Source organism: Equus caballus, chromosome 7 (genome assembly GCF_041296265.1).
Source record: "Equus caballus isolate H_3958 breed thoroughbred chromosome 7, TB-T2T, whole genome shotgun sequence".
NCBI lineage: Eukaryota > Metazoa > Chordata > Mammalia > Perissodactyla > Equidae > Equus > Equus caballus.
In genome coordinates, this window is record NC_091690.1 from 61,689,797 (window position 1) to 61,712,304 (window position 22,508).

General features: G+C 48.0%; 1 protein-coding gene across 5 annotated transcripts in view; it reads left to right on the plus strand.

The window, feature by feature from the left end:
- ME3 (malic enzyme 3) overlaps window positions 1-22,508 on the plus strand; it is a 179,624-nt gene that overhangs the window by 142,588 nt on the left and 14,528 nt on the right. For all 5 annotated transcript variants that reach the window (XM_023645604.2, XM_023645605.2, XM_070274196.1 and 2 more), the window contains one exon: window positions 14,703-14,812. In XM_023645604.2, the coding sequence (XP_023501372.1) occupies window positions 14,703-14,812 (110 nt within the window). The remainder of the gene's footprint in view (window positions 1-14,702; window positions 14,813-22,508) is intronic.

Genomic DNA, 22,508 nt, shown 5'->3' on the forward strand with positions numbered 1-22,508 from the left:
AGGTGGGTTCTATTATTAGCTTCATTTTAAGGGATGAGGAAACTGAAGCCTATAAAGTGTAAGTACCTCGCCTAAGAAAGGGGATCCTATGAAGATCCCACCCACTAACAACAGTGGTTGTTAAGCATGAACTCCAGAGCAAGACTGCCTGAGTTGGAACCTCTCACCTGCCATTCATTAATAAGCTACTTAATCCATCTGTGCCTCAGTGTCCTCATTTCTAAAATGTACTTTTAAGATTTAACTTGTAAAGTGCTTATGATGGATAAATGAGACAATCCGTGTAAAATGCTTAACATGATACCTGGATAAGAGTAAACACTTAGATAATCCTTGCTATTATTATCGTTAATTTAGATGATTTCCAAAGCCGCTCTCCTGTAGGCGGCGCTGTAGTGGTGCCCCCAGTCATGCATTCACACTGGGGTTAAATTATCCATGAATACATCCATCACTTCCTCCCACCCCCACGCATCCATCCCCTCCATTCCAGTAATACTTTCCCTCTCGTCTCCAAATCTTCTGCCCCAGTGCTAGTCTTAAGAAGAAAAAACAACCCTGGAAGTACTGGGTGTGATCCATCTCCATTTTCAGATCCCTGTGTGTGCAATCAGTAAACGCTTGGTCTTCTCCTCCCCCAAACACACCTGTTCAGTTTAACTCTGCCCCCGACGCCGGGTGGAGAGGCATTGAGTATATTCGTATGTACATGTAGGAGTGAGGTCTCATATTTTCTGCAGTTATGTCAGCCGAGTGTTGTTAGGGCCTTACAGAGCCCCCATCCTGAGAGCATTGTCCCCTTGCATAAGCTAACTTCTTTTTGTAGGACACATTTCTCAATACAGAAATGAGAAACAGAAACTTGCCCAAGGATAGAAAATTACTAAATTGTCCCAAGATCAGCCCACTGACACTGACTTATTAAGAGGCTACGCCTGTGACACCCTTGTCCTTTGCTGTTGAGGCTAGAAGGAAGCCTGTGATAGCATCGTCTCCCACCACTCTCTCCCTTGCTCCCTGAGCCCCAGGCACCCTGGCCTTTTTGCTTCTCCCTCAACAGGTCATTTTTGTTCGAGCCGCACACACTGCCTACATGATTGCTGTTTGCCCAGCCTTGAATGTCCTTCCATTTTCATGGCTGCTTCCTTCTCATCATTCAGGCTTGGATATGGGTCCACACCCAGGTAGGGTCCAGTGTTGAGGCCTGTACAAGGCAAGATGTTGGCACTGAGAGTCCCACAAAAAACTGGGAGCCTCAAATGGCTGCCCCTCCTCCAATGAAGAAGAAATAGGCTCTGCTCCCCAACCCACAGAAATGACAAGGAGTGGCTTGTGAGAGGAAAAAGATGTCTCTTGGAGGAAACCAAAACACCAGGCCTTCACCACATGTTGATATAGAGTCCACATTTATAATACACACATGCTGCAAAAATTCCCAAGTTAAGGAATTAGTATAAAATATTGTCCCCTACCAATGAGGTGGCTGGAGAAACTGGCAGAAGGAAAGTAAAACTTCTCTGTAGGGACACTCCCACCACCCACACTGTGTGGGATTCCTTGAGGGCAAAAACCAGTCTCCAGTGAAAATAAGTTCATGATTCACAATAATCCACATGCAAGCTATCCACAATGTGGGAAAATCAGTTACACAACTAATAGAAGAATTAGAACCCCAAGAAAAAGGATATTCTGAGAAAGATTATAAAGCAGCTACATTTAAATGTATTGAAGAGATATTTTTTACAAGAATGAAGTAATCTGAGATCCTCAAAAATCACTGCCTGTGGACATTTCAGAGACTGACCATTCCCACTCCTCATTATCCAGAAAGGAACTGCAACACCAAGATGTTTTATCAGGGAAGGTTTTTCTGAGCTACTGCTGATGCATTTCTCTAGGGAAAGAAAGGAGATGGCTAAGACTGGAACTCCCAGATCCAAGCCTCGTCATTCCATGCCGAGAGGATGTAGCAATTCCAGACAACCCCATGGCGTGGTATATTTACTCTCACTGTCTCTTTGTCTCTCTTTCTCCATGTCTTGCTCATTCATACACAGACACAGTCTCTTCTTATGCTACTGCATGCATTTTTTAGGCTTAACCAGATTGTTTTTTAATCAAATTGGGTAACTGGAAAAAGATCCTAAAAACAAATGATTCCATCAAGATAAGTTATGTAAAGAAAAAAACATCTGGATATATATACACCAAGCTGTCAACAGTGATTACCGTTAAGGGATGAGCTTGCTGGGGACTTGTGCTTTCCGAGCCATTCATTTCTAGAAAGGTTCGTTGTTTGTGTGCAGGTGTCTCTGTTGTAATTAGAAGAAATAATGGATTTTTTTTATAATGAGTTAAGCAGCAATTCTTTCTCAAAGACAGTTCCTTGCATTTAAAAAAAAAAGCTCAGTAAAGACAGAAAGAAAGAAGCAAGCAAGCATCCCACCCTTTATACCCAGTGGTGATTTGAGTCCTGGGCTAAGCTGGGCTCCTATGGACAACAAAGCACTTCACATATGTTCACTCATTTAATACGACAATCCTATTAAGTAGGTCGAGTGATAAAATAGAAGTCCTAGGGAGGGCATCTTTGACTCTTCTGTTCACTGCAGTTTCTCAAGCACCCAGAACAATGCCTAGTGCAATATGGATTCTTAATAAACACTTATTGAATGAATGCACTCTTTACAGATGAGGAAACTGAGGCACAGAGAGGTTAGGAAACTCGTCCAAGGTTACGCCTTAGTAAATGGTGGAGCCAAGCTGTAAACCCAGGTAGTCCAATTCCAGAACCCACGCTCTAACTTGAATACTCCGTATTTCTGTTCTTCTACATAAAAGAAAAGACAGTCCAACATGCTCCAGACACCTTCTTGATACAGTAGGCAAGGAGGATAAATGGGAGAAAGGTCTTAGGAAAACTCTTCTACTTAACATACTCACATCTTCTCTCTCCAGCTCATTCCAGGTCAGAGTTGGTACCCCACCCCTTCTCACCATAGCGGGGGCTATGGAGGGACCAGCCATCAACTCCCATTTTCAAAACTCTTTAGCTACCATCAGAGAGGGAAGCATCCTTTTTTTTATTGAGATATAATTGACATATTGTGTACATTTAAGGTATACAATGTATTGATTTGATACATTAATATATTGCAATATGACTGCCACCATAGCATTACATAACACCTCTATCACATAATTATCATTTCTTTTTTGTGATGGGAAAACTCCCTAGTGTCTGGGTCAGTTGACTGGTGCTCCCTGTTTCTTCCTTCTTGACTATCTAATGGCCAGTGGTCTCGTTTTCATCCACCCACCAGAGCTGGGTGCCCCCTGCAGGCCTCTCCACAAACTGCCAACCCAGCCCTCAGGGGAACAGCTGAGGCTCTGACTCCAAGCTTCTCCTGGTGGTTTTAAAACATATAAACAAAGGAAAACCCCTAAGCTTAGGGCATCTAGACTACAAAGAAAGTTTCAAGATTTTATTTTAATTTTAAAAGATTTGAAGGAGCCTAACTCTTAGCTCTAAGCCCTGAGCGTGATGTTTCAAGAGAGTGTTCACACTCTGAGTCCCTCTCAGCAGAGGGGGTCACTGCTCAGTATTTGTGTGTGCACTGAATTTTAGGAATGCCTTCTGTGGCCCAGTCTGTATCTCACTTCATTTTTCCCCCTGGCCCTTCCTTGCACTGGAACCTCACAGTCTTAGAATGCCTGAGCAAGAAACAGCCTGCTCGTTTGAACCCACCCTGTCACTTATAGGTGAGGAAACTGAGACCCAGAGAGACAATTATTTCCCCACGGTCAGTTAATGATAAAAGCAGTAGGAATTAAAGGGAACCCATTCAGTTGTTTGTTCTCATTCATATAATTCATGAAATCTCTTCCAAGTTTCCATTCAGTGCATATTTACCATGTGCTTTCTCTGTGCTCCAGAGTGTGATCAATACAAAAAGACGTGTCCGGAAGAATTCACTTCTTCCTGAGAATGTAATATGGACACATAAAATAATCAGAAAATGGTTCAGGGCGGCATTCAGTTATTTATTTATTCATGTGTTCATCCACATATTCATTCATTCAATGGGCATATATTTATTAAACAGCAATAAGTCACAAATAGACTTTTCTCTCAAAGAGCTTATAATTGACTAGGGAAAAATAGAAATGTGCTCAAATAATTACTGCTGAACCTATGTAGATTTAACATGTGCCTAGTTAACAGCCCTGCCTGCAGTGTCAGTCAAGGCTGATGGGGGAGTATGGTGGTTGAAGGGCCTGGGACATTTAGTTGGATTTAAAAGCCATGGCTTTTTCTGAGCTACTGCTGATGCACTCGCTCTTACAGGGCACCTACTCTGTGCTGGGTACTTTACATCTAATTATCACAGCAGCCCTTAGAGATAAAGAAACTGAGACTCAGAAAGGTTAAGCAACTTGTCCAAAATCACCCAGCTAGAAATTAGAAGAGTCTGGACTCACCCTAAACCCATCTGACTCCAAAACCTAGGGTCAATCCCCATAGACCCTCTGCTGCCCACCCTCCCAGCCTGGCTTGGGAAGGCCCTCGGTGTTGGTGGCCTCATTGGTGTTAACTTGAATTCTCGAGTGCTTGTGATACAAAGATGGTTTGCCGCTGTGGCCCCCGGAAAAGGAGATTGCGCTGGAGAGGTCAGATGGGATGTGTGTGACTGGGCACTCCTGTGGAGGCACTGTTCCCTGCGTTCATTCGTTCCTGCTGTCATCGCTCAACAATACTGTGGAGCCAGGTAAGCACAGGCCCTGGGCATACAGCAGCACATGTGGTCTTCTGACAGGGGGGTCTGAAGCTGATTTGTCCAGAGCAGGGGGCAGGAAAGTCCGTCAGTTAGAGCTCCTTCTTCAGCTGTCGCGCCATACAGCGGTGAGGGAGACCCCTCCTCGGCCCTCAAGGACGCTGCCTAGTGCCTGCTATGATCTAGTCTGTCTCCTACCTGGCTCAGTCTTTCCTTTCTTCCCCTCCCTGACGTTGGCTCACTTTGGTCCCCAGAGCCCACAAACACAGACTGGGTTTTCCGACCTTATTGTCTTCCACCCCTAGACGAACTGTCTAATTCCAAGTAGAATGTAGCCGGTTCTATGAGAGAGGGGCAGTTTCGGCTCTGAGGAGGGTCTAGATGCAATTGTGTGACAGACTGTGTGGTGCAAATACTGCGGTCGTACACCTGAATGGGGAGATCAGAATGGGCTGAACTCGTCAGAGAAGCTTCATGGAGGACATCAGCGACCTCATGACAACTAACACATACCATCTATGGGCAAATCAGAGCTGAGGCTGACCCCCCCAAGCCAGCCGGTGGGTTGGTGGCTGGGAAAAGTGCGGGCTTATGAGCAGACAGTTGAGGAAAAACCCAATACTGGCCTCTGACCTTTGAGAGGTCAAGAAGTCAGCAGATCGGTCTCCATCCTCTTCCCAGCACTGGGCTTTCTGGCGCCATTTGCGTGCTTGCCTGGGAACTCAGACAAACAGGGAAATTGAGGAGGAAATCCATACTGTTCCTGAAATGTTTTCTGTCTGGCCTGGGATTGCCGTCAGCGCAGTGCCTGAGGAATGGCCACATCATTCTGGGATTTTTGCTTAGAAGTTCCTGCTTCCTGTGACTGTCTTGTTACTCGATGGGAGTTTTCCCTAGTAGGCCAGCATGCCAGCACAGGAGCCCGCCAGTCTGGCGGCCAGACCCAGGCGCACCAGGGGAATCTCCCAGTGTGGGACCTGGGAAGGGAGGGGCCTCAGAGGTCCTAGACAGTCTGGGGACTGGGGACCCACAGAGCGGCTCTCAGCAGGAAAGTGGCAGGTGCTTTAGGAAGTTCATTCAGGCAGCAGAGTGGGTGATGGGATGGACAGCTGGGAAGACATGTAGCCCCAGGGAGCCATCATGCCTGGTGCAAGGCAATGGGGACAGAGCGGGAGAGGAGGGGCTGGATAAAAGACGTGGAGGAGGACAGAGTGTGGGGGACTGGAGAGGGCTTTGAGACCGGGCGACTCTGGCTCCATCACTTACTAAATGTGTGGCCTTAGGCAAGTTATTTAACCTAAGTTTCAGTCTTCGCTGATAGTAGAGTGGGATAATAATACCTTTCTTGAAGTCCGGTTGTGAGAATTCCATGAGATAATGTATATAAAAAGCCTGGCACATCGTAGGTACCGAGCCTGTGAAGGTGACGGTTATCAAGGGCAGGGTTTAATAATGGGCCAGATATGGAAGATTAAGGAGAAAGAGGAGCTCAGGATGGGGGAGGGTGGTGTCCAGTGCTCACCGAGGTTGGGGATAAGCAGAGATAGGCAAACTTACTCAATAAGACAGGCTGGCACACGCTGAGTCTGAGGTGCTGGGACGTCCAAGTGGACATGTTCACGAAGCAGCAGACTGTATATGAGGCTCAACACAGGGGCACGTGAAGTTTAGGGTATTGTGAGTAGTTGCAGTCATGGGACTGGATGGGGGTCTCAGGCAGAGCTTGTGCAGTGACCAGGAAGCAGGGTCAAGAACAGAACCCCAGGAGCACACTGACATCCAAAGAGCAGAGAGGGGCAGAGGAAGAGTCCAGCCAAGGAAAGTGAGCAGGGGAACTGGTGAGGTGAAGGTGGGCCTGCAGAGCAGGAGTGTCAGATGCTGCTGAGATGTCAAGTGAAACAGGGAGCTTGAAGTGTCTACGGGAGCAGGAGTTTAGAAGATCGTTGAAGACCTTTGCCTGATGTCTTTCAGTGGAGCGGTGGGGAGGCAACCATTCTGCAGGGGGTTAAGGGGTAAATGGAAGGGGAGCAAATGTCAGGGATTCCGAATTTCAAGAAGCTTGGCTATCAAGTAGAGGGAGGTGACAGCCTTTGGGGGATGTGGGACTGAAGGAAGGATGGAACTGAGATGGAAGATGTACATATGAGATAAAGGAGCCAGTATGGAGGAGAGATGAGAGGAGTAATGATGCAGGAGATCCTAAGGAGATGGGAGGAGAGCCAGAGTCCAGTCAGAATGCCAGGAAGACATGGTCCCCCCCCAGGACCTCATAGCCTAGAGGAGGAATGAATATGAAGCCCTCATACCACAGCTCCACCACAGATATGCAGAGGGAGTGACTCATTCTGCTGGGGCGGGGGTTGGGAAAGAATCCACAAGGATGACAGGGAAACTATTCGGTAGGTGAAGAAACTGGAAACCACGGATTAGAGAAAGCGGGAATACTGAGCCTGAAAAAGAGAAAGCCAAGTGGAATGAGGCATAGTGATTATCTTCAAAGACATGAAGGGCTGTTCAGTGGACAAGCAATTAAGTAGACTTACTTTATGTGGCCTTGAGGGAAAAAGCAGAGCCAACAGGTGGAAGTCAGAAGGACACAGATTTCAGTGCCATATAAGGCAGAGATTTCAAACACTGGATGGAAAGAGGTTGCTGGTCACTGGAAGCTATTCCATGGTCGCTAGAGCTCCGCTTGGCACGGAAGTTGTGGAAGGGATTCCAGCCGAGGACAGGGGGTGAGGGTGGACCTCTGAGGCCCTTCCCTTCCCAGGCCCCACTCTGGGAGATTCCCCTGGTGTGCCCCGGTCTGGCCGCCAGACTGGCGGGCTCCTGTGCTGGCATGCTGGCCTACTAGGGAAAACTCCCATCGAGTAACAAGACAGTCACAGGAAGCAGGAACTTCAAGCAAAAATCCCAGAATAATGTGGCCATTCCTCAGACATGCCTTTACATATCTAGGCATGTAAAGGGGCAGCCCTGGCCTCCACCCAGCCTCGTCTCTCCCTACCTCCTTCCCTTCTTCACTCTCCCCTCCCAAGCTCCAGCTCTGTTTATTTTCTTGTGGCTCCAGGAAGGCCCTCTCCTCTCATTCCACCTGCATATGCTGCTCCGTCTGCCTGAGACGCCCTTCTCCCTCCCCACCCCATGCAATCTACCCATGACCGCCCACTCTTCCTTCAGGCCGCACCTGTGAAGCCCTCGCTGCCTCTCCCCCAGCAGAGCTGCCTGCTCCTGTTGAGGCTCCCACATACCTAGCACACACCTTTATTATTACCCTGGCCACAGTGTGTTGCAACTGCTTTTTTTATTTTCTTCTGTCCCCATCAGACTGTGAGATTCTTGTACTTGCCTTTATAATCCAGCAGGTAGGTAAGACCCTCCCTTGTTCACAGTGGACACTTAGAAATGTTTGCTGAATTGAATTTTTACATCGTACCTAGGATAGTTCCTGGCACAAAGAGGATACTCTGCCCTGTACATTTCTTTAATAATTGAAACAGAAATGTCAATAAGTAATTGTGATGCAGTGTGTTGTATGCTATGACAGAGATATGTCCAGAGTATCGTGGCAGTCCAGAGAAGAGAAGAATTACTGCTACCTGAGGGTCACCTGCAAGAGGTGACATTGTAGCTGGGCCTTCCAATTTGAGTAGGAGTTGGCCTGAGTGAAAGGGGGCCTTCTAGGCGCTTGAACAAAGATTTGGAGCTGAGCGAGGGCCCACAGTGGTTGGGAAGTAGGATGTGCCTAGGGTGTTGGAAGACATGGGCGGGGGTTGACCATTAAGGTTGGGGCAAACTGAACTCAACCTGAGGAGTTTGGACATAATCCCAAAGGCAATGGGAGCCCCATAACGATTTTCAGAAAATAAGTGGCCTGCACAAATTTGTGTTTTATTTATTTTTTTTTTGAGGAGGAGGATTAGCTCTGAACTAACTGTTGCCAATCCTCCTCTTTATGCTGAGGAAGACTGGCCCTGAGCTAACATCCGTTCCCATCTTCCTCTACTTTATATGTGGGACGCCTGCCAAAGCATGGTGTGCCAAGCCGTGCGATGTCCGCACCTGGGATCCAAACCAGCGAACCCCAGGCTGCCAAAGCGGAACGTGCACACTTAACTACTGTGCCACCAGGCTGGCCCCGGATTTGTGTTTTAAAAGATATAGAGGATGGATTAGGAGAGGGGGAGTAAACATGGGGGAGGTGAGGTCAGTTATTGTAGGACCTTGGCAAGAAGGAGCCATTGGAGTAATCGCAGAGAGAGGCGGCCTCGCCCCGAATCCACCCAGCCCCACCTGGTACAAAGTTCCTTCTGGGGAGAGTTGTATCTGTGGCTGTGTGCTCTGCCATAATGGGGAGGGTGGGATGCAGAAGCATAAGGTCTCTAGTCAAAAAAGCTTAGAAAATGCTGGGTTAACAGATTTCTTCATGCAGGACTTTTCAGAGCCTTTAATATACATTGCAAATGTTATATGTGACATTCAGAGTTTCCCAAATGTTTTTAGCCATGGAACCTCTTTTTGAGAGCATCTCAAGGGACTAGAGTTTAATGGAATGTGTAAAAGAGAAACGAAGACCTAGAGCTTTCATGATTCTGTCAGCTCTGTTTCCTGGAAGGAAAAAATAAATTAAAGAAGTAGCTTTCTGGGGCTGGCCCCGTGGCCGAGTGGTTTAGTCCGCGCGCTCCGCTGCAGGCGGCCCAGTGTTTCGTTGGTTCGAATCCTGGGCGCGGACATGACACTGCTCATCAAACCACGCTGAGGCAGCGTCCCACATGCCACAACTAGCAGGACCCACAACAAAGAATATACAACTATGTACCGGGGGGCTTTGGGAAGAAAAAGGAAAAAATAAAATCTTTAAAAAAAAAAAAAAAAGAAGTAGCTTTCTGCTGGGTGAGAATGATGCTCTCACTGAGCACTCAACTGTGGGAGTCGTGTGTGTGTGTGGTTTGTCAGGGAAACAGAGTGGGCTCCCATGGAAATATGACTGTTGCTTTTAGCCATCTGGTTTGGAGACAGGCTGAGCAAATTCACCTGCTTCTCCCAGGTCTCTCGTGATTGCTCAACCTGAAAGAGGTGAGACCCAGGTGTTTGCAAGAATGGCAGGTCCTGACCTACAGAACAGAGAAACCAGGTCTGCAGCCCCTGGAATCTTCTGCTCTCACCACATCCCTCATGCAGCTTGCTGGGGGGAAGGGCAGAGCAGTCGCCTCAGAATGTCCTTAAGGACCAGAGACCTTACCTTGGGAAGTGGATACCAGGTGGCAGGTACCCAGCTCTGTTGGGCCTGGCCTGGGTCTTGTCACATTGTCACACACAGCTCACTAGGGCTCCCAGGCACAGGTAGCCATTTTGTAGGCTTCCTCTCGCCTGAGAGCTGGGTTGGGGGCGGGGGGGGGGGGGGGGTGTGGGGAAGAAATGTAAGCATCCAGCCATCAGCCTTGTGTCTTTAAGTGAGCCCTGGCCTTGGAATGCCTTCCCTGGCAGTTCTGAGGCCATTTCCCAGCCAAGTCCCAGAGTTGAGACGTCTGGGCAGCTTGTGTGTGGCTTGGGGAGGTGCCTCTTTATCCGTTGCAGGAATTCTCCACTAGAGAAGCATCAGATGTTCCTCAGCCCCTGCCAGGGCTTCAGGGTGAAGAGTTCAGAAGTGCAGAAGGGGACAGATAGGCAGGAGCCTGCCGCGTGAGGGGTGGCTTCTGGCAGAAAAGAAGGTCAGCCGTAGGCTGCCAGCACTAAAATCAGGGCAGTGCCCAGAGCCCTGAGTAGGGCGCGCTCAGAGGGCCTCTGGCTGCTGGGCAGCTGTCTGTCCTGGAGGGTGGCTGCCTCGGCCCTGCTCGCTCAGCTGCTCTGCTGTGTTTCAGCTCAAAAAGGACTCTGAAATACTGACTCAAGATTTTCCTGTCACATGTTGCTCAGAAAGGCAGAACGGTCAGACCTCCCTACTTTGGACTTGGGGAAGTATCTGAGTGAAGCTCCTAGTGTATCTACTCAAACCCTACATTAAGTAGCTAATGCAACTCCTCCAACACTCTCAGAGCAGCAAACTGAGACCCAGAGAGAAAGGAGACTCACCCAAGACTCAGAGTTTCCATCAGAGACAGAGAGAGAAGGCACTTTTCCTGTCTCTCTGTTCGGTGTTTTCTTCACCACGTGGCACCATTTTTCTCGATGGAGAAAGAAACTCAAGTTTATCATTTACTTAGTTTTATCTTTTTCAAATTCATACTGCTATTGAAACTAAACTAAGGTAAATTCTAGAGTCAGATAGAGCTGGATTCAGATTCCAGCTCCACCACTTTCCAGCTGCAGGAGAGTAAATAACCCCCGGGCAAATAGCTTCTGCACCTGTGGCTCAGGATTCCTTCTCTGAAACAGCACCTACTTCCTAAGGTCATGTGAAGGTTAATGGAGTTAAAGTTTGTAAAGAGCTCGGCATGATGTCCAGAAAGTAATAAACACTCAATAAAGTTTAGCTATTTTTGTTACTGTTGTTAGGAGTAGTATTTTGATGAATATATGACAATTATAATTAACATTTAAATTGATATTATGGTGAAAGTCCATTACCTGTATTTGAATGTACATGGATGAATTGATAAGTTTTTTTCACCTAAGCTGTTTAAATTTTTACTTTGAAATTTTGTTTTTGTGCTTAATTGGCTTTTAGTTAGTTTAACAAGTGGGCAGGCAAACTCACAATGCAAAATTTCCACCAACTCCTTCATGTGTCTACCCCTTCCTAAAACATTTATTGAACAATTATGGTATCAGCTTGTCAAGGGTACTCAATAGATGCTTATGGATGGATGGATGGATGGATAGACAGATGGATGGACAGATGGATGGATGGACGATGCTAAGAGAGTGATTGAAGTAACCACCCTTGATTCAGACTGGATAGTTGTCTGCTTTCATGGAAAGCCATAAGAGAGAGGCTAAGGAATTGGGGAAAAATGGTGAAGAGCCCAAAGGTCCCAGTGGAGACAAAGAACAGGTATATTGGAAGTGAGGGAGGTGGATGGAGAGGCTGTGGTCAGAGACTGAAATGGGCAGTGTGAAAGTCTAGAACAGAAGTGGTTCCTGGTGAGGAAAGGTCCAGGGAGCAGCCCTGGGGAGGGGTGTCCAAGGTGGATCGGCCTGTAGAGGTCCTTACATCCAAGGAGGTCTAGGAACTCTGAGTCTGTGGGCAGGTGACTCACATAGCCTTTTCTGCAATTCCAAGTCAGGGCTACAGTCACCTGAATGAATGAGGTTTTACTCAGTATCTCAGCAAATTGCTCCCAGAGGAGGTTCTCTTATGTGAAACTGAATTTAATATGAGAGGATAATAGTGCACTAACCAAAGGTATTTATTTATAATTCTTGCCTTATTTTTGCCTCAGAGTGGTGTTGCTTAAAGGTCAAGTGTGTGTGTGTGAGAGAGAGTGTGTGTGTGTGTGTGTGTGACAGAGACAGAGAGAGAAAGGAGAACGTGCATCACATTGTTTTGTTGTCTGACCTTTTCAGCATTTTAGCTCCAGGCCAGTTGTAGAGCAACACTGCGAGTCTTGTGAGGATTATATATAGCAAAATGTCACCAGCAACCAAAGACATTCTGTTCCCCCGTCCCAGTCCAAATACTTGAAATTCACACCCTGAACAAAAATTCACAGTGAATTTTGGCTTGGTGAGCACAGCATTATATTGGTGCCCAGAAGGTTTTATTTATCATTTCTATCCATTGTACATGGTGGGTCAGGAGATGCAGCGAACACCTCCCCCCCGCCCCGCCTCCAACCCCATAAGCACTTGCTCTGTGCGTGTGAATAAGAATTATGGCCAATATGACACATGTGTTCAGCACTTTACAATTCAAAAGTCACCCTCAGCTTTTAATCTTCACAACAGCCCACAGAAGTTGGCCAGGCAAATTTTATTGTGCCCATTGATGGATGGGGAAACTGAGGCAGAATAGAGAAGTGAAGGGATACGGGCAAGATTGCTCAATTGTATGTGACAGAACCAGGTCAGCCCCACACGCCTCCTGCCCCAAGCCCGGAACTCTTACCCCTGGACTGTGGCAAGTCTCTGTCTCTCCATTTCTGCCCCTATAACATTTTCCCATCTCTACATCCCCCCACCAACAGCTCCAACTCACTAAGGTTCTGGAAGGACCAAGGTAGGAGCAAATATTTGCCTGCTCACTGGCATTTTTACTATATCGGGTCAGCCATGCACAAAATTATGAGGTTGGAAAAAATGTTTTCTGGACCTTGCAGTGCTACTCACCCCCTCATAGCCAACAGCCTCATCAGATAGATGCCCCCAATAGCACAGGAAACCCACACAGAAGTTTGTGCCCCACCCACTCTAGCAAGGGCATAAATGTTTCTTTCCACAGCTGGTCCCAGGCTGATCCCAAGCCTCTAGTTCACACCAGTTTGGGAATGGCAGGCCACTTGGCTCTATCGTATGCCCCAACTCTCCTTGCTGATCAATCAGGGCACTTTTTTCTCAATGAACATGACCTCAGATGCTGTTAGTCACAAACTGACCTGTGAGATGAAACCTATTTGTCTATGTATTAGGTAATTTTTAATAATTCATACCACGCTTGCTTCCAGCAAGACTCCAGTAAGAGACGCAATACCACAAAGCTATCAAAACCAGGATCAAAGAGCAGGAATGGAGTCAGGGGAAGGTGTGTGCAGAAGGCCGAGGCTGAGGGAACCTGCCTCTGAAGAGCAGAAAACTGAGCTCTCAGCTTCCTCACAGACCGTGTAATGGGAGAAATAGGTTACAAATCCAGTCATCTTTTAAGATATACAGACTTATCCCTGACCTTGAAATATAGGAGACAGTTCTGGCGAAGATTTTAAATAAGGCATCTCAAGCAGCCTAGTGGGCATTGTCTTCACCCCCGACCCCCAGGATGTGCTTCTCAGAGGTCTCTAAACTGTCCGAATCAGATCCATCTGGGGTGTTGCTAAAACTGCAGATTCCTATCCAGCATGGTGACTACAGTTAATAATTAATCCTGTATCGTATGCTTGAAGTTTGCTAAGAGAGATCTTAAATGTCTTCATCATTCAAAAAAAAAGCTAACTATGTGAGGTGATGGATGTGTTAATTAGTTTAATTATGGCAATCCCAATGTATGCGTATATGAAAACATCACATTGTACACCTTAAATATATGCAATTTTTATTTGTCAATTATACCTCAGTAAAGCTGGAGGGGGAAGAATGCAGATTCCTGAGCCCAGCCTCAGACTCACTGAGTGAGAATCTCTGGGTGAGGGGCCTGGTGGTCTGCATTTTCAACAGGCTCACTAACTGATTCTTCTGTACCAGCAAGTTGGGGAACAGTCTTTCCAAGGTGTTAGTATATGACAGTGGATTAATGTAGTGGCTTTTTCCAGCCTTCCGTGCAACCTATTAGGGAACAATGCCTGAACCCAGAAGAGTGTCTAGTGGAAGAACTCCAGGCCTCAGGATCCATCCACCCAGGGAGATACTGGGAGGCTGCAGAGGCTCCCAAGGCCCCAATGGTGGGGAAGCCAGGCTCTCTGCATGCACTTGGGTTTGGGGTGAGATTTCTTCTGGGGTTTCAGATGGATGCAGGACACAGAGAAGGCAGGCCCCATCTCAGCCCTTTCAGTAGAGTATCTGCCATTTATAGCTCATGGGAGCCACCAGCCCACATTAGAGACAATGGTGTGGGCTCAGCTGACCACCAAGCCCAGTGCCCTTCTCTGTCCCTTCCCCACCTTCATCCATAATGGGACAGGCAGAGCCCAGGCATCCAGGTGGCAAAAACCCACTTGAGCCATGCCACACACGCCCACTGGCTGGCCTGCTTTTCCTCACTCCCCAGTACAGGCTGAGATCTGCCAGGGATGGGCCTCCAAGAGGCAATCATCTGTTCTTTCCTCTCCCTCCTCACAGGTTTGGAATAAATTGCCTCATCCAGTTTGAAGACTTTGCCAATGCCAATGCCTTCCGCCTGCTCAACAAATACCGCAACAAATACTGCATGTTCAACGATGACATCCAAGGTAGGTTTCTACCCCACCTGAAAAAGCCACCAAGGACTAATGCCTTCTTCCAGGCTCCCCTGGATGCCAAAGGCAGGGGTGCTGGTTTGCTGCCAGCAGCTGATGTTGAAAGAGCATTAAACTTGGATTCAATTCCCACTGGGCTAATTCTTAGATCTGTGACCTTGGACGAGTCCCTTAACTTTGCTAAGCCTCAGTTTCCTCATCTATAAAATGGAGCCCATTAGTGCTTCAGAGGGAAGTAAGAATTAGATGATTTAATATATGAAAGAAATACTAAACAATGAGGTCGTTTTCTAGCTGGTTGAACTTGGACACTTCATGTGTCTGAGCCTTAGTTTCATCATCTACTCAATGGGGATGAGAATAACTGCCTTGGAAGATTATTGTGAAAATCGAAAGAGCTAGTATATGGAAAGTACTAGCACATAGGATTCGTCAGACCAAAGCATCAATGACTATAAAAATGGCCCTTTCCAGACACAACAACTTGCCCTTGGATTTCCCAAACACAAAGTGTATCCCTGTCAGGGAATCAGGACAATGCCTTCTCTTAAGTTGGCTAGAATGTGCAGTGACCCCAAAAGACATTGGCAGCAGGATCCCAGAGCACTCCAGAAGCCAATAGGAAGCATCTTCTAGTTCAGGGTCAACTTGGTTACTGTTCTATGGACCAGAAATATCTGAAGGCACTTGCTTCTTGCTAAAATGGTACCAGTAGGTGAAAATGGAATGGAAGGGATGGTCCCTCAGGGATCATCTCACCTGATCCAGGAGTTTTCGGCAAGGAGCACTGTGAGCTATTCCTAGTATTTTATAAAGCCTAAGAGAAACCTTGATGACACCTAGGGTAGTATTTAACAAATGAAGTTTGGCAAGCAAAATCTTTTAAAACCAGGGATGCATGTCAGATAAAAAGAGCAAGTTGGTGGGGAACAGGTGTTGGGAGTAAAAGATTGGCCAACATTTTGCAGATGAGGCCCAAAGAGATCACAACTTTTCGTCAAGTGAGTTAGAGATAAACCTAAGAGGATTCAAACCCAGATAATAATAGCTAGGCTTTAGAGCTGAATATTTATTATACATCAGGCACTGTTCTAAGTACTTTACACATTTAATCCTATGAGATATTATCATCTCTGTCTCACAAATGAAGAAACTGAGGCACAGAGAGAGTAAGTAACTTACGTAGCCAGTAAGTGTAGAGTTGAAATTTGGACTCTTAAGTTCCAAGTTCATAATCATTTACCATGCTGTTCCCAAATCTTATACTCTTATTGCAAAACAAAATGCCTTCTTTCTTTTGGTCCACATTAAGGGCTAAATAAATGCAATAAATGTGGGGGTTTTTTTGTATTGGTCTTAAATTTGCAAGAGGCAGGATAGCACAGCCAAGCATATTATTAGATAATTAAGACCAAAATGTATGACTTCGGTGCCTGAAGAGTGGGTTCCCAGAGAGGGGAGACCCAGAAAGAGAAAGCTGACACATGGTAAGCCCTCAGCCTGTCACCATTGTGTGCCCCTGGCCCTGATGCACAGGCTGGGACAGGCACTGGCTGCTAGCTCAGCCTCACCCAGACAAGTGGGGCACTCTGCATACACAGGGCAGCGCAGTCCAGGAGCACAGGCTGGGGGAGGGAAGTATTCACTCACTGCCCTCAGGTCACCTCACTGCCAGCACAGGGGGCTGGGATGTGCCTGTGGCTCTGGAGGAAACACCTGCCGGCTCCCCCGTCATGGCACTCACCCATGAGTCAGCAGCAGGACAGCCATCCCTCTGAGCCCCCTGGGCTGCCAAGGCGGGAGGGTAGAAGCGGAAAACAAGTCCGTGTGGGTGCACAGACTCCAGATGTGCAAACACACACAGGTACATGTATATACATTCTCATAAACACAGGCACAGGCACACATCCGGGCCCTGCAGTCCATCCGCCCCCACTGCTCCCACACTGCTGCCAGGACCCACCCCCACTTCATGAGCAAGTTCTCACTCCCTCACTGCAAGTCGAAGGCTTCAGGGATCTGCCTACTTGTACCCCACTTCCACCCCACTACTCTCTCTCTCTGTCCTCTGACCCACCCTCACTTTTCCTCCAATACTCCTTCCTAGCTAGTTCTCTCTGCAGGTGGAAGTTTTCCTCATCAGCTTGGGGCTCCCTTCCCCATCATCTTTGCCTGAGTAACTTCTACTCACCCTCCCAGATTCAGCTCAAGGATGTCTGCCCCAGGGAAGGCCCCCCATCAGCCTCCTCCCCCCAGTGTGATTGTGGTGCCCACCCAGTGCTCCCACAGCCACCTGTGCTCCCCTCTGTCTGTTTACTTACCACAGTGAACCCCAAATGCCTGCACTGGGTTGTCTGTCTCCCCAAGAGACAATAAGCTTCCAGAGGCAGGAACCATGTCTTTTCTATTCCCATTCCACAATTCCCAGCAGAGTACCTGGCACTTTATGGATGCTTCATAAATGTTTGACGAATGAATGAATGAAGTCTGCACACACAAGTTGACATTCTCATAAGCACACCCATTGGTTCCTGTGGGTGTGGCTACACTGGACACATGCTCCTGCAGCCTCTCTCTTGTCCACATTGTCACACATATACTCACATAGGAATGTACCCTCATGTGCTCGTACTCAGATGTATATGCATCCTCATGTGTACACCCTCATGTATACACACTTTTTTAATTAAATCAATTCAGTATTAAATTCACTGCTTTTTATGTCCTGCTTATAGCCAGTTCCAGTAGAACTCCCAGGCATTTCCCTCCCAGGCATTGCCAAATGGAACAGTTTTCTGGGTCCCACAGTAGACAGAAGAGAAATTTCCCATTATTTTCTCAGAAAGTAAAGACTGAAGTCATTAATCTAGAATGCATGAGGAAAGCTGGCAAATAGTCCCAGAATGTCAGGGGCTCCATAATATCAAAGCTTTGATGGGGACAGCCTGACAGTTAGGTGTGACCGAATAGCTAACAATAGTAAAGAGGTGGGCATGGGGGTGCAGCGCCCAAATCTTCCTTCAAGAAGAGACTTGTTGCCCCAGCTGCCGGCAGGGCTGTCAGCTGCGTCAGGCGGAGCCTCAGCTACTGAGAGCTGCCTCACCCACGGTCCTGCCCTGCCGGGGGCCGCCGTCACCCAGTGATGAGGAAATGTAAGAGCCCAACCATTTTGGCCTAACACAGGGCAACCCTGAGGGGACACTTTAACTCCAGAGCTCCCCAAGGGGTTGGCTGAGGCTTTGGGGACTGCATGGCAGCCCAGCTCCTCCCTCTGCCCCATCCTGCTTCCTCCCCCTTCTTTCTCCAGGTGTTGATCCCAAGGGCACTTCTTGATGACACCCCAAACTCTCCACATGTCTCAGGACCTGCTTCCCAGGGAGCGCAAGCTGTGGCAAATGATAACGTTTTGCACGCACACAGAACTTTAGGTTTGAAAAGTTTTTCATTCACGCTCTCTCTCAACTTCCTTGCAACACCCCTCTCTCCCTTGTGGAGAGGACAGACATTGCTGTCCCATGTCACTGATGAGGAAACTGAAGTTCAAGGGTTAAGTTTTGCTTCAGGTGGCATAACCAGGCAGGCACAAAGCTGGGACTAGAACCTGGTTATTTCTGACTCGGAATTCTCTGCTCTCTCCATGACATCATCTGCCTCTTCTCCTGTGTGGGTGAGATGATGCAGCCAGTCTTCTTGCTAAGGATTAAATTCCAGACGCTGCATAAGTGTGGGGTCACTGATCTCCAGCATCCTGCTGCTCTCCTCCTCTTTCCCATTCACTACTCTGATTCCCACTGTTTACAGACCTGAAGATGAGGTCCAGAGAGGGGAATGGCTTGCCCACATCACTAGCTGGTTAGCGATGGATGAATCTAGGACCAGAATCCTGTGATATGTATTCTTATTGTTAAGTGGGCAATTAGAAGACTGGTGAGGAATTCCAGGACTAATGGGGCAACATAGAAGATGAAGTTCATGCTAGAATTGTCCTCCTTTACCTCCAAATGCAAAGTAAAGAGAAATTAAACATAAAACTACATAGCCGTGCTCAAAAGTAGAAAAGGAACACCTGTATGCACAGAATTGGAGATGGTTGGGAGAAAGGGAGGGAGGGAGCAATCACAGTGGTAGACACCAAAACCATGCCACGTGGGTTGGCTGGGGACAGGCCTAGTCCACCTGAGCAGGACCCATGGTCAGAATCTGCCTGGGACCCCACACGTGGTGGGGCCTGGGACTAGGCTGCCCACATGAAAACGAGGCGGGCCACGCTGCCTGCTCTGAACACCAGCCCAGCCTCACGTCTGCGATGTGACTAAAGGCTTCAGGATCCCCCCAAACTGAGCTCCAAGAGGACAGGGCCATGCTTGGTACTGAGCAGGAACTTGGGCACATGATTTGAACCGTGTCCCAGCCATCCTGCTGTGTCCCTTCTCCCCATCCCCAACCCAGCCCCAGCTTAGACTCAGGAGCTGCCGCAGGCTGGTTCCTGGTGAGCGGGGATGCGGATGCAGACTCATCGATAGCAGCCTCCTCAGGCATTTTGGAAAAGACATAGGCTCAGGTGACTTCTGTTGTTTCAGCTGCAACCAGGTGAGCATCGCTGATCTCAGGGGAGGAGAGAGAGACCTGGAAGGGGAACAACAAGAGGAATGGTCACGCTGAAGGACAGGCAGTTGTGTCCTCCCAAAGGAGCCAGGTCCAGGATGCTGCTGGCCGAGTGCCCATGGGCCCCCAGCCACCACCACTAGCTGCCCACATGGTGTGTGACTGGGCACAGAGCTCCAGAGGGTTCCTCCACCCCATCAGCCTTCCATAGACCTGCATTGCCCCAAGCCGTGTCACATCCTTGGGGCCAGAGGGCCGGTCAGGGTATGTGTGGTATGTCAGGCCATCATCACCCCTCATACTTTCAAGTTTTCATTTGTAAGCCAGAGTGCTTAACAGTCAGAGATGGGATTGAGACAAGCCTAGGTCTGAATCCCCACTTTCCGCTTTGTGGCTTTGGCCAAGTGGCTTAAACCCTCACAGCCTTCTTTTCTTTATCTGTAAAATGGACATAATAGTCTGATAATCAGCCAGTACCACTAGAATGACCAGGATACTTTTATAAGGCCAGCATCTATTCTGGTCAGCCGGAGCCTACACCAATTCATTAAGTGTTTCCGTCATCACCCAGGTTATGGCACCAGGTTGTTGTAAGAACTGTAGTAACACACAGGCAGGGACAAGCATGTTATAGTACTGAGTTCTAGTACCTATTACTTACACCTTTGGTGCATGTAGGCTCCCAGCACTAAGTAGGGGAGGGAGGGAGGAATGGTTGAGACCCAAGACAGAGAGACTTTGGTGACAGTGAGGAGAAGAACCAGTGTGAGCACAGGACTGGGGGAGCCTGAGAAGAAGGGAAACAGGGCCTCACTCTCCTCTCTCCACTTTCCATGTATACCCTATTCTTTCAGCCCATTGAGTTATTCATTCTTCCATGAATTTTCTACCACCTCTGTGGTTTTGAATGTGCTGGTCCCCTTATCTAGAACACTCTTCTGCTCTTGGCTAATTTCTCTTTGTCTTTAAGGCCTCAAGTCTCACTTCCCCCAGGTCACTGTGCCCAGAGCCAAGCCTGCTCCACGGGCACCTTAGATGATCCCAAGGCCCAGGAGTGACGTTGGGCAGTGGTCACCCACTTTGCGAAATGCTTCAAAGTTCCCCAGGGGTCAGAGGCCAGGGTAGGAAAGGGGCAGATGGGAAGGAATGGCACAGCTCTAGAGACTTTGTCCAGCTGATTTGTCCTGTTTACAAGACACCAGGGGTTATTTCCAGCTCTCAGGGGTCTGCTGCTCCCTCCTCTCACCACCACACACACTGAGCAGGGGTTCCTGGCCTTTCCATTCTCTGTCTCTCACAGTGACACGTCTCCTGGTCTCTTCACTCGGATCTCTCCCCAGCCCCTAAAACCTTCCTGTTCACTAAGTCCTGTGTTCCGAGACTGGCCTTCACCTACAGGGTGATCCCAGCCCTCAGGGTCCCAGGAGTCGTCTGATCTTGGCTTCTCTGAGCCCTTCCCCTGAGCCAGTTGCATCAGTTAAAACCCCAAAGAAGCTGAAAAGATGGTAATTATTCCCTCTGGTTTCTTCCAAATTGTGGCCAAATAGGCCTAACCCCATCTTCTCCAGGGACCAAGGACTGCCTTCTAGAGAGTCCAAGCCCTCCAGAAAATTCGCCCCCTTACACAGAAATAGGGTCAAAGTAGTCTAGAAGGCCTTTGCTTCGTATCCATGAAGGAGAACTTGAATTTTCTGAACATTTATGCTGTTAACTCCCTGTGAACAAGACCGTTTTATTCATCCTTATTTATCCAAGGCCTAGCCCGGTGAAGGCCCAGAATGGGCTCACAGTACCTGCTAATGTACAGATGAATGGTGGTAATTCTGTGGATCATGAAAGCAAGCCTGGCCTTGCAGTAGACAAGGTCCACTCCCCCTATGGCCCCAGGCCTCCAAAGCCACCTGGGCCAGACCCTGACTCGGTCTACCTCCTGTCCTTCTCACTGCCTGGGACAGCAGCCTCTCCTCACCTGATAAACACCTAGTTCTTTCCCTTTTCTCCAATAATGTGTTGTTCAGCATGGAAACTTCTTTAACTTAGTCACATGTGTCTATTAAAAGCAGAATAGAGTCTACACTTTCAGCTTGTCCTTTTGTGCTACTTCCTGAGCCTACAGCCTCAGTTTGCAGGAAATGTAATTATGGAAAGCTCCTTCTGAAAAGGAAAACTTATTTTTTTCTCATAGTGAGTGAGGAACACCAGTCATGCTTTTGGCTACCCATGGCATTTATGGACACAAGTCATGTTTCAACCCATCCCTGGACATCTGGGCTTCTCCAGGTGGTTACCTCCAGAAAGCTAAGCAGCTTCCTTCCTCTCCATTTTTAAATCCCTAACACATTACCCAAGAGCCCCCAGTATAAGAGGTTGATGGAGAGAACTTCGTTTGCCAAACTTTGTAATACAGGGTTTAAGAACTGCTGTTTTTCCTCTTGAGTTCCGGTCTGTAGTTAGGGTAATTTGCCACTTCAGAGGATGGCCTCAGAGGAAGAGGCCAGAAAAAGACCATGAAGAAGTAGCCAGCAAGTAGCCAGTGAGTATGGGCTTCCGAAGCCAGGTGCAGAGACAATTTCCCAAAGGAAAGAATGAGCAACAGTCTCAAATGTTGCTGAGAGGTCAAGGAAGAGGAGAGCTGAGGACTGACCACTGAATTTTGCAAGGTGGAGGCATTGGTGGCTTTGACAAGAGGTAGGGACAGTCGCTTGATCAGACTGGGTTTCAGGGAGACCAAGAGGAAAGGAAATGGAGGCCATGAGTATATTCAGCTCTTGAGAAGAGTTTGGCTATGAAGGGAAGTAAGAAATATGATGGGAACTACATAGGATGAAAAGAAGGCTTTTTAAAGATTGGGGCTGTAGAACATGTTTGCGTGCTGATGGCAGTGACCCAGTTGAGAGGGAGAAGGGGAGAACGCAGGAAAAGGGGGAGAGAATTGCAAGACAAATTCCCTGAGCTGGCAAAAATGATGGCATCCAGCACATACCTGGAGGCGGCTTTGGCTGGGAACAGGGGCGGTTTACTGATGGTAACAGGAGGAAAGGCAAAGTAGATGAACATGGAGGCAGGGTTCACCCACTGGGTGTGA